We start from the raw sequence: 16,348 nt of genomic DNA, 5'->3' as shown, positions 1-16,348 counted from the left end.
TGAAGAGAACTCTCGGCAGAATGGAAAGAGCCCTTATGTGAGAGTCAGGAGGCCTGATCATCCAGGAAACGGGGGTTCTCTCATTGTCCACACATTAGCAGTGTGCCTAATTGTTTCCCCCCTCTGCTTCATCTATAAAAGGAGACAGGGTATTTCACAGGTTTCTACTAGATCTAGATTCTGTGACACACTACAGTTTGCAATAAACATTTACTGACAACTTGGAAGCTGCTACAAGACACAGAATACAGATGGCAATATTCTCAGAAGCAACAACTGCCGTCTAAGAGATGGTTGCTATGGTTTGGTTTCTCCAGTGCTTGTCTCATAATGAAAGTTCTGGTGTCAAATCTTCAGCCTAGTTGTTTATACCTGTTGCTTTACAGTGACAGGCACACATACACACAAGTGTGTGTGCACACACGCACCCTCAGCCTGGTGACCTTACTGCAGTAATGTTTAAAACAAGTTGGCTACTGAATCGCCAACTCTGTTACTCAGCATCGTCAGAGCAGTGTGTTCAGTTCTGTTCTCTGCCTGTCGCTTACAAATGAAAATACATCTTCTTCATTCTTAAGATTCACAGCTCCCAGCCATGTGGCCATCAAACGTAAACGCTTCTTATTTTTATCAGAGGCACTCCTATTTCTCAGGTATAGAATTCTTTAAAGAATTTTTGCAATAACCAAAACAGAAACGGTCCTAGATTTTGACTTCTTGTGGCATACATATATATATATATATATATATATATATATATATATATATATATATATATATATATATATACACACACACACAAAACCTCTGAATGTGGCCACAAGAACTCACAATCTAGGACTGCTCAGCTCTGCTCTCTGTTTTGGTTATTGCAAAAATTCTTTAACAGTTAAAAAAAAAGAAAAAAAACAGGAAGAGCTTCAAATCCCACTTTTCATTTCCCTAGCATTTTTCTCCTCCCATTCTTGATTAAGTTACTCTTGGTAACCTTCCACTAGATGGTGCACTTATTTTGATGTGCTGGTTATGGCTGAGTCTCAGACGACATCTGGAATCTCTCCTCATTAAGTGTTATAAACTCAGTAGTTACCCAATGCTTTTCTCCTACTGGCCCCGAGCACACAAACACCATCAAACATAAACTAACTAGAAAAGACATACTCTGTGGACACTCACAAATACAGCATCCTGGGGTTGAATTCAAGGGTATCTTTTGAAAGAAAGCAACTAATACTAACTTTTAAATTTTCAGTATGTGAGTATTTTGGTATTCCTGAGTTATGTAAGAGCAGATGAGTGATTAAAAATGCATTTTTTTCTGCCATGTTCAATCTTTATTGCAAGACATAAACAAGATACTTTCAGTAGTACCGTGATATTATATTAGTACTTATTCCTGCATAAAACTTCTCTGGCCTTTAAAAGGGTTTTTAATTGAGGCCATAACTATAATCCCCAGTTGAGCTATATCTGTGTCCTATGTGATTTCACTTTAATAACCATAAGGTGTTCAGTTATGTGTAATTGGCTCCATTGCAAAGATAATGAAATTCAAGTAACTTATCCAAGGACCTAGAGAGTGTCCGAGAATGAGAATTCAACTTCCAGCGCTTTTTCCACTGAACCACAGTGGTTCCTAACTATTGCTGCTTATACTTAAATTTATAATGTTTATATAAATTTGTAATTTATATACAAATTTATATACAAAAAAAATTATATAATTTTTATAATTTATCCTGATTCCAGATAAATGTGTTATTCTAGCAGTCATATTTTACAAGTATTTTTTCTGCCCTATAACCTTTTTCTGGTTCATACTTAGAATAAAACATCTCTCTTGACATAATCTTGTTTACATAGTAAAATATGTTCTAGTTCTAATATAATCATATTTAATGAAGTCTCTTTTTGTTCATCTTGGTGTATAATGTGTGACTGTTAGCTCTGTTAACAAGCAGGTATTTTGTTTCTAATCTACACTTATTTATTTGTACCGTCTTTTTACAAATGGGTTTGAAGAGAAATTAGAGTTTTTGAACATATAGATTGAATTGTCTAAGTCAGCTATACAATGTGTTAACTTTGTGTGGATATCCAAAAAGCAGAACCCATTAATTTAATAGTATCTCTAACGAGGATAACCCTATTCATTTTTCCACTTTCAGTGTAGAAAAATTAACTGAGGTAGCTCGCTATCACATCGAAACATCTACAAAACTTCAGAATGAGCTCTGTTTAGGCCAAGAAGACTTCTTCATTAATGGTGATATAAAGGTCTTCCCAGATCCCCCTCTTCCGATACGTCCTCCACCCGTAGAAAAGGAAGAAAATGGCACCTTGACCATCGATCAGCTTTACAGTCTTCGAGATCAGTTCTTAGATACAGCGCCCAAAGGTAGGAAAAATAATTATTATGCAAAGAGCATAAAAGAGGTCAAGATCAACCAGGCTGTCAATCATTTGCCCACAAATATTAATAAAATAAGCCCTTTGGGATTACATGGCACAAAAATGAGCCTTTGCTTTGTTCTCATTTTATCTCATATTTACTTCGGCCAACATAGATCTGAATTAAGCAAAGAAGGGAAAAACAGTGTCTAATACTTTGGCAGTTTGCTGATCCTCATTCCTGGCAATTCTGCTCTCCTGCCTCCCCTGCACCTGGCCAGCAAGTTGGTAAATTTGAGTATTACTCCATCTGGCAATTGAGAGACAGCCTTTGTGTGTCTTTCTAGTTTAAGTTTTGTATTGGGATTATGAGTTTGTATTGGTGGAAGTGGATTTTGAAAATTATCAACCACTCATAATCCCTTTCAGAAGGGACCTTAGTATTCATGATGATAACCATCATACATCTTGGCTCCACCTTCAAAACCAGAGTTTGTATTTCAACTAAAAGTTAAAAAATGAATAAGAAATAGCAGCTGTAACTTGGCATGTGTATATTTTAGCAGATTAACTATACAAGCCCTGGGGACTAAAAGATGTCAACTGATTTATCTACTTTCAGAGTATGGTAGAAATACAACAGCTTTCAAGGTCCAGTCTAAAAAGAAAGAGAAGGACAGAGATAGTTACATTAAAAAAAAAAAAAAAAAAGTAGATGTAAAAAGAAAACCACTTGCCCTAGAGGCTTAGAGTGGAGTTTGAAAATGCAAGCAAAAAAGAAGACAATAGAAACGTTCATCTAGGTTCTTTCTGGAACAGAATATGAACTTTATAAAAGTGTTCAAGAATGCAGAGCCAAGGGAAATCAGTGTGCAATGAGGTTGGTCAGGGAAAATTTTGTGGGTCAATAATTTGGAGGGAGGAACTGAAAGAAGAATGCTTTTTTTTTTTTTTTTAATTAATTAATTTTATTGGGGTGACAATTGTTAGTAAATTCACACAGATTTCAGGTGTACAATTCTGCACTACATCGTCTATAAATCCCACTGTGTGTTCACCACCCAGAGTCAGTTCTCCTTCCATCACCATATACTCGATCCCCCCCACTCCCATCACCCACCCCCCACGCCCCCACCCTCTGGCAACCACCAAACCATTGTCTGTGTCCATGAGTTTTTGTTTCTCATCTGTCCGTCCTGTTCTTTTTGGTTTATATACCACATATCAGTGAAATCATAGGGTTCTCTGCTTTTTCTGTCTGACTTGTTTCACTTAGCATTATTCTCTCGAGATCCATCCATGTTGTCACAAATGTTCCTATATCATCTTTCCTTAACGCCGAATAGTATTCCATTGTGTATATGTACCACAACTTCTTTATCCATTCATCTATCGAAGGACATTTTGGTTGTTTCCATGTCTTGGCCACCGTAAACAAAGCTGCAATGAACATTGGCGTACACGTGTCTCTATAGAGAAATGCTTTTATATTTTTGGGGTAGATACCCAGGAGAGCGATTGCTGGGTCATATGGTAATTCTATTCGTAATTTCTTGAGGAACCTCCACACTGCCTTCCATAGCGGCTGCACCAGTCTGCATTCCCACCAACAGTGTATGAGAGTTCCTTTTTCTCCACAGCCTCTCCAACACTTGTTACTATTTGTTTTGTTGATGAAAGCCATTCTGACTGGGGTGAGGTGATATCTCATTGTGGTTTTCATTTGCATTTCTCTGATGATTAGTGATGTTGAGCATTTTTTCATATGTCTATTTGCCATTTGTATATCCTCTTTGGAGAAATGTCTCTTCAGGTCCTCTGTCCATTTTTCAATTGGGTTGTTTGTTTTTTTGTTGTTGAGTTTCATGAGTTCCTTGTATATTTTGGATATTAGCCCCTTATCAGAGGAACTGTTTGCGAAAATCTTCTCCCATTCAGTTGGTTGTCTCATTATTTTGTCAATAGTTTCTTTTGCTGTGCAGAATGCTTTGATGGCAAGGATACAGAGGATATTTAGAGTGAGCAAAACAGTCACTAGGAAACATATAGCTATGAGGCATGAGTACAGATGTTGCAGGAAAGGTCAGAAGCCTGCTCTGCTTCTCCTCCCCATCTGCAGGAGCTTCAGGCAAACAGATGGGGAGGCCTCCTCTGTCTGGGGAACCACCTCCACCCACCCCAGTGGGGCACTTAACCCAGATTTAATAACAGTTGGAGTTAATGCAGAACTTACAAGGCTATGTAATATTGTGGGACTTGGGGATCTACGTGGTTCAAAATGAGTTATGGTCTATGAGCAAACAGTTTGAACTCTTTTCATTATTGTTATCTCAGTTACACCATTTGAAAAAATATCTATTGCATATGTTGCTCTTTTAAGTACGTGTGAAATACTTATCACAGTACTGGGTAGTTTATCAACAGAAGTAATATTCTTTATTATCATTTTTGCTAACATTATAAAGGGAAGGTAAAATAATAATCATTCTATTTTCTGCATCCCAGAGTCAGAGAATTAGAGGTTCTCTCATGACATCTTCAGAGTCAGGCTACAAATGTTGACAGTGCCCCTCCCTGAGGAAGCCCAATAATTACCACTAACCCCTTCTCCCCATTTCACTTGGCCCCAAAAAAACATTCTCTGACTTTCATTTTTCTTCCTCCATTCTGTGATTGTTCTTCACTGCCTTAAATGATACACCCTGAAATGAAGTTTTGGTCATATCCCTTCCAAGAATTTGAAAACAATGTGTTATGATACCTTGCATTTACCTCTACAATTTCAAAAGATGATCTTAGTTGAAGTGATAGCAGCTTTGAAAGTACGGAGCAACTGGCTGAATATGCTACATTTCTAAATGTGTGATCCTACAGAACTTGCTCTTTGAACTTGAAAATAGCTATTAGTATTTCTCAGTCGAAAATAAATGAGCATTTCCTCATACTATTTCATGTATGCCAATGCAACCCGATGTTATCTGAGATGCAAACTTCAAGTTCACTAAAACACATATTCAAATAAGATGAACAGATGGATTTTTTGGAAGCAAACACACATATTTGCACATAACTGTCATTATGTCATTAGGCCCACAGTAAGATTTTTTAGTAAATCTCCAAGTAGTGTTAATGTCATTAAGTTATACTTTGTAACTTTTGTTTATACTACATAAATAAAAATTATGGAGGGAAATGGATAATCTTTGCTTAAACCAAGTGCTGAATACTTTAAATGCTTGTGAGTAGCAACTGTCAGGATATAAATGGAAAGAACTAAAGCTTAAGGACTTTTCTGCTGAGTATAAGTTAATCCACTTGAAAATTAAAAGTCTTCATTGAAATAGTTCTTACTAAAGATAATGTGAAGTTGAAAATGCATCACATACTTGAATGTTTATATACAACACTCCTTTCCTGGTCAAATTCTGCCATTTGTGATGATTCCAAATTTTTGGTAAAGGTAGTAATTATATATAAAATACCATTTCTTGATGTATGTCACAAAGATGCTGGGAAAAAACATGACCTCATGTGTGATAATCATACAAGATTATGCAAAATGCAATGAAACAACTTGTCATGCTAGCATTTTTCTTGCTACTCAAGCCAAGGTCCATACTTTAGAATCTTAGGAGCAGCTTAAGTAAAAGACAGCCACTGAATCTATAAGATGTTCTTTCCATTGACTGCCCCAGGAATCACTCCCATGAGTATACTCCCAGCAGAGAGGGGATTTAGTGAGTATTTTCTGAAGTATAACAATAGACAAAATTGGCATGGTGTCAGACCCTATGTGCCAAGCCCCATTTCCCTGTTAATTCACTTCTTACCCATGGCTGGATGAGGAAGAAGACCCATCCATGGGTAAGAAGAGTTAGGCAGTTCTTTTTAAATCTACCTCTTATCAAATGACTGTAGTATCATCTTGGGCAAGTTCTTTAACCTCTCTCTGTGTCACTTTCCTCATCTGTAAAATGGGGTAACTCACGGGGTTGTTATGAGTATTGACGTAATTGATATATATAAGTGTCTGGTAAATAGAATGTGCAATTTAAGTGTGCTATAAGCCCTTATCACTGCATTGCTTACTTATGATAATATCGCATCATTGTATAAAATGTAGCACTATACAGTATTGATGCAAACTTCTTATTATCCAAAATGTTTGCTCAGCATCCTGAGGTACACATACCCTAACAGCCCTTGCAGCATTATCCCAGAACACTTCCAAAAAAAACAATAAAATCACACTACCTGGTAAAGCTAAACCATGAAGTGTGTGGCTCCCCTGGGACCATAAGCATCCATAACAAAACACTCATCTTGTGTACTGCAGCGAGCTCTGGTAGGTACAGCTTGTCTCTGAACAGCAAGTACCAAGTACATCAGGAAGACAGCCTTTCTCCAAGGAAAGCACTTTGGAGTCTGTAGAAACTAGAACACTTGAGCAATGTTCTTCTGTCCCCACTTAAGCCATAAGAACTCCTTTTTCTTGTCAGCCCATCAGTACTCCATGCAATGTCTGTAAAGACAGTTCATAGCTACTTTGGCTTCTGCTGAGAGGCTATCTGGGGAGAACAAAGTTCAGCAAATTCTGTACCCTCACCCCTTCTTCAAGAGAGACAGCATTTAGTTGCTCAAGACGTGTGACATTCTTCTAAAAAGTGACAAGGAGCCCTCTTGCAAACCCCTCCTGGAGACCCTCAGAATCAGTGACTGGTCTCAGAGACAGAGACACAAATTCAGAACTCTAGGCTGTAGTGGCTCAGCTAGATTATTCAGCTACATGGTCTTTACAGGAATTCAAGGGAGGAAGAAGTTACTGCCATGTGTGTAGATAGGCACAGGGGTTAGCCTGTAGGAAAGTTTCAGCCAGCACTTTCTAGGAAGAGAAGCAGGGGCAGGGTATACCAGGCAAAGGGAAACTGGAGTAGACATTGAGATTTTGAGGTGGCATGACATATTTAGGGAACAGCAAGCAGACCAGCTGGGGCATGAAGCAGGAGGTGAGGACTACAAAGAGGCTGTGGTCAAGTTGTGAAGTTTCAAGCAGCTGACAAAGGACACACAGCTGTGCTCAATGGCGTTTAGAGCCCAGGGATGTGGAAAATGGATTAGAGGAAGGTGGAGACTATGAGAGCAGCAGACGCTACTCTGCCCCTCTACAAAGCCTCAACCAACCCAGAGGAGTGAGGACATCTGGGTTGTTGCCGGAAAGGATTAACTAGAAAGTTCTGTGGGTTTTTCTAGGCTTAGCATCTCTGAGAAAATTAAAAACATATGATGATAGTCTATATTTGCTGGTAAGCGAGTCCCATATTTTGATTTGAAAAGTAATTAAGTTTGTCTGTCATTCACACAAATCAAGAAATATAGGAAGGTCTCTTAGGAAAGGTATGATAGAAAAAGGATTGATGTTATTAACAGGAATATGTTGTCAGGTGGCAAAATCGAGGGATTACATCAAAAAATGAGTGTGGGCCTTCATATGCCCGATGGTTCTCTCTGCGGGTGAACTCCTTCCGTTAGATCATAATCAGGTCACGGAAATGCAGTGGTAAATCTAGAAGACTTTGGACCTGGTAAAACTGCCTGTGGGCAGTTTCAGGTGTTGCTTCAGGAAGAAACATTTTCTCACAAAGCCAGAGAATTTACATGGGGCAAATGAATGTATGTGCTCAGAATTCAAGATGACACTTTCTAGAAAACTTGTCCATAACACTGAAAACAGCAAAGCTAGCTAAATCAGTAGTGAGAGTTAAAGTCCTTTCCTTTAGCAATAAGAGACTTCGTCTTTCATGCATTCATTCAGTTATTCACCAACATTTCTATGTGTAGAGCAGGTACCTCACCTGCTGCTAAAGGCCTAGTGTGGGAAACTGACAAGTCACCCAATATGTAGGTAAGAAAACGAAGGCATCAAGTGCATGAGGCTTGTTTTCAACAAGAACAGTAGTGCTCAGGATTTGGAAAAAAAAAAAGTTAGGTGGGGGGGTCCATTTTAACAACAACAACTGCAAAAAGACCGATTCAAAGGCAAAATAGAAGTTAGATGCAAACAAGGTAAGAAATAAGAAAGGCAGCGGCAGGTTGACCAATGTCAAAGGTTTTCAATTACAAGACATTAAGAGAGATGAGATCAAGAAAATCGATTTAAAAAGGAGATTTATTTTCTTAAACGTCTACTAAGTGCTTAGCACTTATCTGGCCGTTAGGGACACAAAAGATGTAAGTGTGCTTCTATCAGCAGAGTTTAAATTTGGTTGAGGAGTCAAAGCGTAGGACAGGAAAGCAGTGAAATGAAAGGAAACACTGAGTGTGGCCTCGTAGGTCAACATGAGGTATTTTAATATCATGCTAAGTGAAATAAGTCAGACAGAAAAAGTCGAGAACCATGTGACTTCACTCATATGTGGAATATAAAACTGAAAGCAGCAAAGGAACAAGACAAACAAATAAAGAAACAAAAACTCATAGACACAGACAATAGTTTAGTGGTTACCCAGAGGGAAAGTGGGAGGAGGCAGGTAGAAGAGGGTTTGAACGGGGTTCAAATATATGGTGATGGAAGGAGAACTGACTCTGAGCGGTGAGCACACAATGTGATATCTAGATGATATATTACAGAATTGTACACTTGAAACCTAACCATTGTTACCCCAATAAATTTAATTTAAAAAAAGAAAGAAAAAATGTATTACACAAACACATATTTCAATATTTCACCATACTATAAAATAGGACAACGTAATGCTCAGCAGTGTCACAAAAGTTGTAAGAGGAAGATAGGTATGTGGTCCAGGCGCTCTGCCTTCAGGGAGAAACTGGTATTTTAGGACTTTGTTTTGTGTAATTTGTCTTTTTTTGTCCTTCCATCCAAACATATACACATGCTCCTCTCGGTCAAATTATCAAATGTCTGTCAAAAATGAGACCTTTGAGGAAAAAGAAAAAGATGAGGCATGAGGCACAGCTGCTTTACAAAACCACCTGGGACAGGACTCATAGCCTGACACCCTTTTTGTAACATGGTGGCTCAACCACTGCCGGAGAAGGCGGGGCTGAAGTGGGAGGGAACAGATGTCCAAGGCAAATCTTGCAGACACGCTGCCGTGCATGTTCTGTTATCCTTTTTTGCTCACCATGGGAAGGAAATGATGTCTAAAAGCAGTGCCTGTTATGTATGGAGAAATGGATTCTAGAGTGAAGATGGTCATAGAGCCCTTATGAGAAGCCGGTAATAGTGCAGTATGTAAACAAGAGGGCTGTGGAGTAGGACTTCCTGCTAGTGAACCCCAGCTCCACACTTATGAGCACTGTGACGCTGAACAGATTAATTAATGTCTCTGTGCCTTAGTTTTTTTTATCCAGAAAATCGTGATAATAGTAATTAGTCTATTTTCTTAACTATAAAATAAGAATAGCGTTTATGACGATTCAGCTATAGAAACCTCTTAAAACACTAATCAGAATGTCTGATAAATAGTAATCACTCACTATAATTTTTCCAGAAATAATGAGCAAAAGTGGGTGGCAGGCATTAAGCAAAACTGAGGGTAGACATTGGTGAATACTTAAAATAACAATGTAGAGTTATGTTAAAGACAGGAATCTTCCAGACGACGTGAGTCGAGTCACCGAAAAGCAAAAAAAGCCATGGAAGTTTGACCATTACCTTCCCAAGAGGAACAATCAATTTTTGAAAATTTGGCTGAAAAAATACCCTTGGCTTGTATATGATGAGATACTAAATCTTATGTTCTGTGGCCTGTGTCGGAAGCATGGAGTGAAGTCAAGGGGAAATCAAATGAGCTTCTTTTATGGCACAGACAATTTCAGCACTGAATTTCTCAGTGCACATCATCTCAGCGAGGCTCATGCCCAGGCTTCATTAATGGAAGCCACGAGTGCTTCTCCAGTGCACAGAGCCACCACGGAACTGATGGTGAGGGCCATGAGCAAAGTGACCCTCGGGAGAGTCGAAAACTTATTCAGATCATGCCATGCGATCGCCAAGACCGGACGTCCCCTCAAAGATTTTATCTGGATGTGCAAGTTGGATGATATGAAGGGTGTTGATATTGGCCCGGTATTCAGAACTAACAAATCGGCAAGAACATTTATGTATTTTATTGCGGAAGTAGAACGGAGACATCTAAGAGAGAAACTAGAAGAAAGTAAATTTTTCTCTGTCATCAGTGATGAAGTCACAGACAGTCCAGTGGAGGGAGCTGAACTTGTCTATGTGCAGTTTGCACAGGCTGGAAAAGTGCATTGCCAAATTGTTGGGGTACAGACAGCAGTAAAGAAGGATCCCCTGGAAATAAAAAATGCCATTGAGAAAACTCTAGAGAGAAGTCTTCAACTTAGGCTGCTGAACAAAGACTGGGCAAAGAAATTGGTTGGTTTTGGAAGCGATGGTGCCCCCGGCTCAGAGGGGGAAAGCAGCGGGGTGGCTCTGCTTTTAAGAGAAATTCAGCCATGTGTGCTAACTGTATATTGCTTTGCACATCATCTTGAACTATCTTACAAGGCACTGTTCCAGAGCATTCCCCTGTACAATGACGTCAGAGACCTTCTTCATAGGGTTTATCACTTCTACCACAGTTCTCCGCATCATAAGAGTTCTCTGGTAACTGCTTTCAAAGGCCTTCACCTTCGCCCCGTGATGCCTTCTCAAGTAGGAGGCAGAAAGTGGCTTCAGGGATTACAGGCAGCCCTCCAGAACTTTCTCAAGGGGTACCCTGCGATTGTCCAGCAGCTGCATTCAGTAAGTGATTTTTGAGATGCTACGCCATTTTAGTTTTTCTGAATAACAGAAAGAATTTTTATCGAGCAAGTTGCAATAATAATCTTGAGAACGATAGACCACTATTTTATTCCCCACCTGTGTTACAGACAGATGAAGACGGAAGTGACACTAGTCACCCGAAAGCCAAAGAACTTCTAGAGTTCCTTCTCCAAGCAGACATGGTCAAATTTGTCCATTTCTTGGTGGATGTCGTCAATGTGCTTAGCATTCTGTCCCGTGTCGGTAAGAGCAGAAATTCTTCCATCGCGGATGTATTTGCCACCGTAGTGTCAACACTAGAAATGCTCAGCATGTACCAAAGGAGGTGAGGAGTCGGGGATGATCTGAGGGTCTGTCAATAGACATTTCCACTTGGGAAATCATTTGCCAGGTGCTTTTTCATTCAATTGTTTGCTTGGGGGAATTTTTTTTTCTCTCTAGACCAGGGCCCAAAGAACGTAGGGTGAATTCAGTCACACACTTTCATGGTTACTGCCTAGAAGGGAAAGGAAACATTTCCGATGTGAGAAACATGGTTTTAACACATCTTATCAAGAAGCTGCGAGGCTGTTTCAGAGATGCCAGCCAAGATGTAGTGAAGGCGACCATCATTGGAAGCTTTAAATTGTGGCCCACAAAGATAAATCAAGGTAGCCTGTGTGCACTGACTCTGAACTTTCAGCTCTTTGACTGCCTGTATGAGTGCCTTTCGTATACGTGACTTTTCATTTTGTGTACTGATGGCAGAATTTGGAGAAAAAGAGGTATCCATCTTGACTGCACATTATGAACCGGTGTTGGAAGCTGCCAGTGTGCACATCGATGAACTGGACACTGAATGGAGCATGTTGAAATCAGAGATTTACGCTAGGTAAGCGTAAGTAAACTAGTTGATATTTATAAATATTTGGGTAAAACTTAGGAGTCTCAATCTTTTACGTTTTTCACGTTCCCTCTCAGGTTTCAGAACATCCGCACCTTGACCTGGGATTTTGTGAATTCTGTTTACTTACACAAGTATCCAAATATCCTGACACTCATGGACCTATTGCTGACCCTCCCCGCAAGTTCAGCTGAGACAGGACGTGGCTTCAGTCATATGCAACGCACCAAGTCACAAATGCATGCCAAGATCAAGGCTGATGGCATGACGGATCTCCTGATAATTCAGCTGAATTCTCCAGACATTAATAACTTTGACCCCAGGAAAGCTATCCATTTATGGAATAGGAGAACACCATCTTCAACTGGTGACACCAGACCCAATTCGGATTGCTCATCAAACTCAGAAAGCCATTATGAAAGTGATTAGTAATATGAAAAATACTGACTTCACCACTGATCATAGACAAAAAATTATTTCCAAAAACCTGAAAGTTGAAAGTAAAACTGTCGCAGGTCTTCTCATCCAATACTACAGGCATTTGGCACCTTCCAGATATACAAAGCAAAAATCCCAAGATTGGTTTCCCAGTAACTTTCTAGTTCTTCTTCTATATTCACACATTCTTTCACATTCTTTGGGCAGACGTGTATACTTCTAAGCAATGGTGTTATTTTGATGTCATCTTTCTGAGAGTTATTGCTAAGGGTTACCGGACTATGAGTATGGTCTGAATTTCCTTTAGGCCTGTCACACAATCCAGGAACTGTTTTTCCTGGATAATTCTAAATGATAGTTACATCAGATAATTAATTTAGGGTTAAATTGAAAGGGAGTTTCTTTTTGATCCATGAACAAAATTAGTAAGTTTATCTGTTTTTGTTACCACATAATATGTGAAGATCGTATCACTACATGCCTGGGTTACTTAAGTAACAAGGTCAAAAATTAAAATAGTCTACAAATTTTGCACTAAGGTCTCAGGTAAACAATTCCTATGCAAACTAAAAGTATTGTATTACAGTACTTTGCTTGCATCATGGCTATTAGTGACTGGAAATATTTTACATATCTACCAGAATTTGTAACTACTTTGAGCTTCTTCATGTTTTCAGTAGAGTTTATTTATGTTTTCATCGTGAGGAACATGAGTGACTTGTTTCTAATATATCTGAAAACCAATGTAATATCATATAAAGATGACTTTATTGAAAATTCTACTATCCTGGAAAGGGTCCTCATCTCTGTAAAATTGGATGCTCAGGTTTGATCAAAAAGGATAGAGAGTTTCTTTCTGAACAACCTGCTGGATGGCTAATCATATCAAAGAAATACATGTTCTGCTCTTTCTACCCAGAAAATTACCTTCCAGATCTCAAAATTGTATATTTGGCTTGAACCACTGAAGTTTTAAAAGGATTATTGTATATTCCTAAAGGTTAAAGGAAATGATGATGTTTATGTTGGACTTTTAGCAATGCTAAAAGTTTAGATGTACTAAGAAAAATTTGAGATGAAATTTGAGTGAAAAGAGTTTTTCACTCTTTTTATTTCTAAACGAAGAAGAATAGTCATATACTCTGGACCTGAAAGATACACAATACATACAGGAGTCTCTCCTGGGTCTCGAAGTTACCTCTATTATGGAAATTAGACACTTTTTTTAAAACAATTTATTTTGCTTTCCTATTTCTTTTTAAATGCATGTTCATGCAATTTGAAATGAGAGACTGAGCAGACATCTCTGTTGGAGTAGAGTAGTGTATAAGTAGTAAATTAGCATAAAGTAGATTAGTGTATCAGAACAAAGTAATTAAAAGGTTAGCGATCTTTCATAAAATACTTTGGAATAGTGAACCAATTAGGTGATTAAATTAAGTCTTCCAATCCCATAATTTAACAATTCAAATCTCCCTACATTTACAAAAACAAATCTATTCTGATCTAAAGAGCAAAATGAGGATAAAAGTGTTACCTCAATAACTGTGGTGATCTGCATGCTTTTGAAGCACCTTTATCCCATGTTTATCAAAATATTTTACTTTTGTGTCCTACTAATAATAGAAAAGCTCAGAATTTTGTTTTAATTCAATCTATTCTGAGTAAAAGTTCAAAGAAGACTCTAAACTAACAAAGTCTCAGTATTTTGTCCAATCTGGAATGATTTATTACTCAGCAAAAAAAAAGATATTTTGACTTAGCTGGGAAACAATAATGGGACAGCATCAGGAAATTTATTATAATTTTTATGTTTTCAAAACGTCTTATTTCTCAAAAGGTTACAGTTTTAACTAATACGAATAAAGTGACTACACAAATACCCATTATTTATTCTATTTGGGCAAAATAAAACAAATCCTTGTCACGTAACTGAAAAATATGTTTCATTGTATTATAGGCATAATAGGAAATAAAACATTTACTGATATTCTGCTTGATTTGGTCACCCTGAACTATGGAACGAACAACTTTCCTACTAGTTGGATGAATCTCACTCAACCTGAAGTAAGTGTCAATTTTGTTTGGGTTTCAAAGCTTTGAGAATTCTTGTTTGATCAGTAAGTCAGTAGTTTTAAAATAACCAGCTCTTGCACAGTATCTGACATTTAGTAGACAACCGATAAAACTTGAATGAATGGACTTGGACTTGAGACACGTATGAGTAGTATGCACATGCTCAATATTCAAGGAATGACTGAGGATCACAGTCAATGAAACATTATAGAGACCAGGAGGCTCAGCCTCTAAGTTTGTCTCTATTGCTACCTCGTGGAATGATCCTAGTAACAGTAGATGCTTCTGGCAGTTCTTGCTTTTCATCATATTCTGTTTCTTAAGAATGTATCAGAAAACAAGGCGGTTAAAGAATATTTCCCTCCAGACAGTAGAGCCCTTGCACAGCCATTGCTATCATCTTTATTCCTCTTCTGTCAAGAAGGAGCAAGATCAACTGGAGTCACACATGTAAAATCGTTGTGTAACAGTAAGCAAAAACACAAATGTCAAGGAAGCAAAAGGTGAAACACTGTCTAGGTACTGTCTGATGTGGATTGGTTGGTAGAACCCGAGGGAACATAAGCCAGCACGGGAGTTACCCACCAGTCTACAATCCTACTTCCTGCCCCTGAATCTCTGACTAAGAAACACGAGCAGGGCGAGCGTCACGATAGACTCATACAAATATTCCAATGGCATTTCTTGTTTTCTTCTAGTTGCAGGAGTTAACATCTCTATTAACAGTAAACTTGGAGTTCGTGGACTGGCGGAAATTCTTGTTAGTAACCGCGCTGCCTTGGCCCATCCCCCTGGAGAAGGAGCTCCTCAAGACCCTGCAGAGGTTCAAGGCTGTGGATGAGGAGCGGTTGGGCACCGTCACTTTCCAGCAATATATGCAGGTTGCTGTTATCCTCTGGTGGCACTAACACCAGACTACTTTTGACCTAAAAAGTAGAATGTAACTGGTGAGCTTTGCCAGAGCAATTCTGGTGGAGTACAGAATCCAGATTGCCGAGAACTGAGGAAGTGAAGACAAGAAATGAAATGATTCATTTTTGAGAAGTTTGAGTAAGGAAGGTGTGAGAGTGAAATCCTGTAACTAAGAAGGGACTGAATTGCTTATTTTGTGTATACTAATTGAATTCATCCTGTTGTGCACCATTTCACAATTCTGGTAGACACAAAAGATAGAAGCATTTATCGTTGCTACTTCAGAAACAGGGTGATACCCTCTCGGGGCCTGTATCTCCAATGTATACCCCCATTGAAAGATCACATCCCTCCTGCTTCTCTTTTCTTTCATAATTAATGGATGGCATGCTTATGGCCATCTCTGAGGTTCACAAGATCCTACAGTTGAGCCAGAAGAAATAGCACTTGCATGTTGAGGAGATTCCTTCAAGACTGATAAGAAAGGTGCTAAGATAATTTTTGTCTAAAAACAAAAACAGCAGAGCAAAACTGACTCTGTTTTTATCATTGGCTTAAGATTTTAAAAAGCGGGCACTTGTGAAATTACCCACCTTCACTCTTTACAGTATGTGCCAATTACACAGGATATCAATTTAAACATCCTTTTGCACAAACATGGGATGAACAAAGGGTGTTAGCAATTTTTACCAAAATGCTGAGCCCAAACCAGAAAGTTCTTTTACCACAGGTGTGAATTTCTTAGAGAAAGTTAGCTGCTGCGTATAGTAGAAACTCAGAAATACTTGAACACCACCTGTGTGCTGGGAGCAATGGAGTTCTGAGCTCTGCCCTCTCCTCTTGCTGACCCCATCTCC

General features: G+C 38.7%; 1 protein-coding gene across 1 annotated transcript in view; it reads left to right on the top strand.

The window, feature by feature from the left end:
- The window catches only part of SPEF2 (sperm flagellar 2), a 165,885-nt gene that overhangs the window by 123,406 nt on the left and 26,131 nt on the right, over window positions 1-16,348 (top strand). Inside the window, exons 30-32 of the mRNA XM_081053291.1 lie at window positions 2,169-2,398; window positions 14,464-14,570; window positions 15,278-15,460. Of these exons, the coding sequence (XP_080909417.1) occupies window positions 2,169-2,398; window positions 14,464-14,570; window positions 15,278-15,460 (520 nt within the window). The remainder of the gene's footprint in view (window positions 1-2,168; window positions 2,399-14,463; window positions 14,571-15,277; window positions 15,461-16,348) is intronic.

This window comes from Rhinolophus hipposideros (genome assembly GCF_964194185.1).
Source record: "Rhinolophus hipposideros genome assembly, chromosome: 7".
NCBI classification, from domain to species: domain Eukaryota; kingdom Metazoa; phylum Chordata; class Mammalia; order Chiroptera; family Rhinolophidae; genus Rhinolophus; species Rhinolophus hipposideros.
The sequence above is the reverse complement of the archived record's forward strand: the minus strand, read 5'-3'. Positions and strand labels throughout refer to the sequence as shown.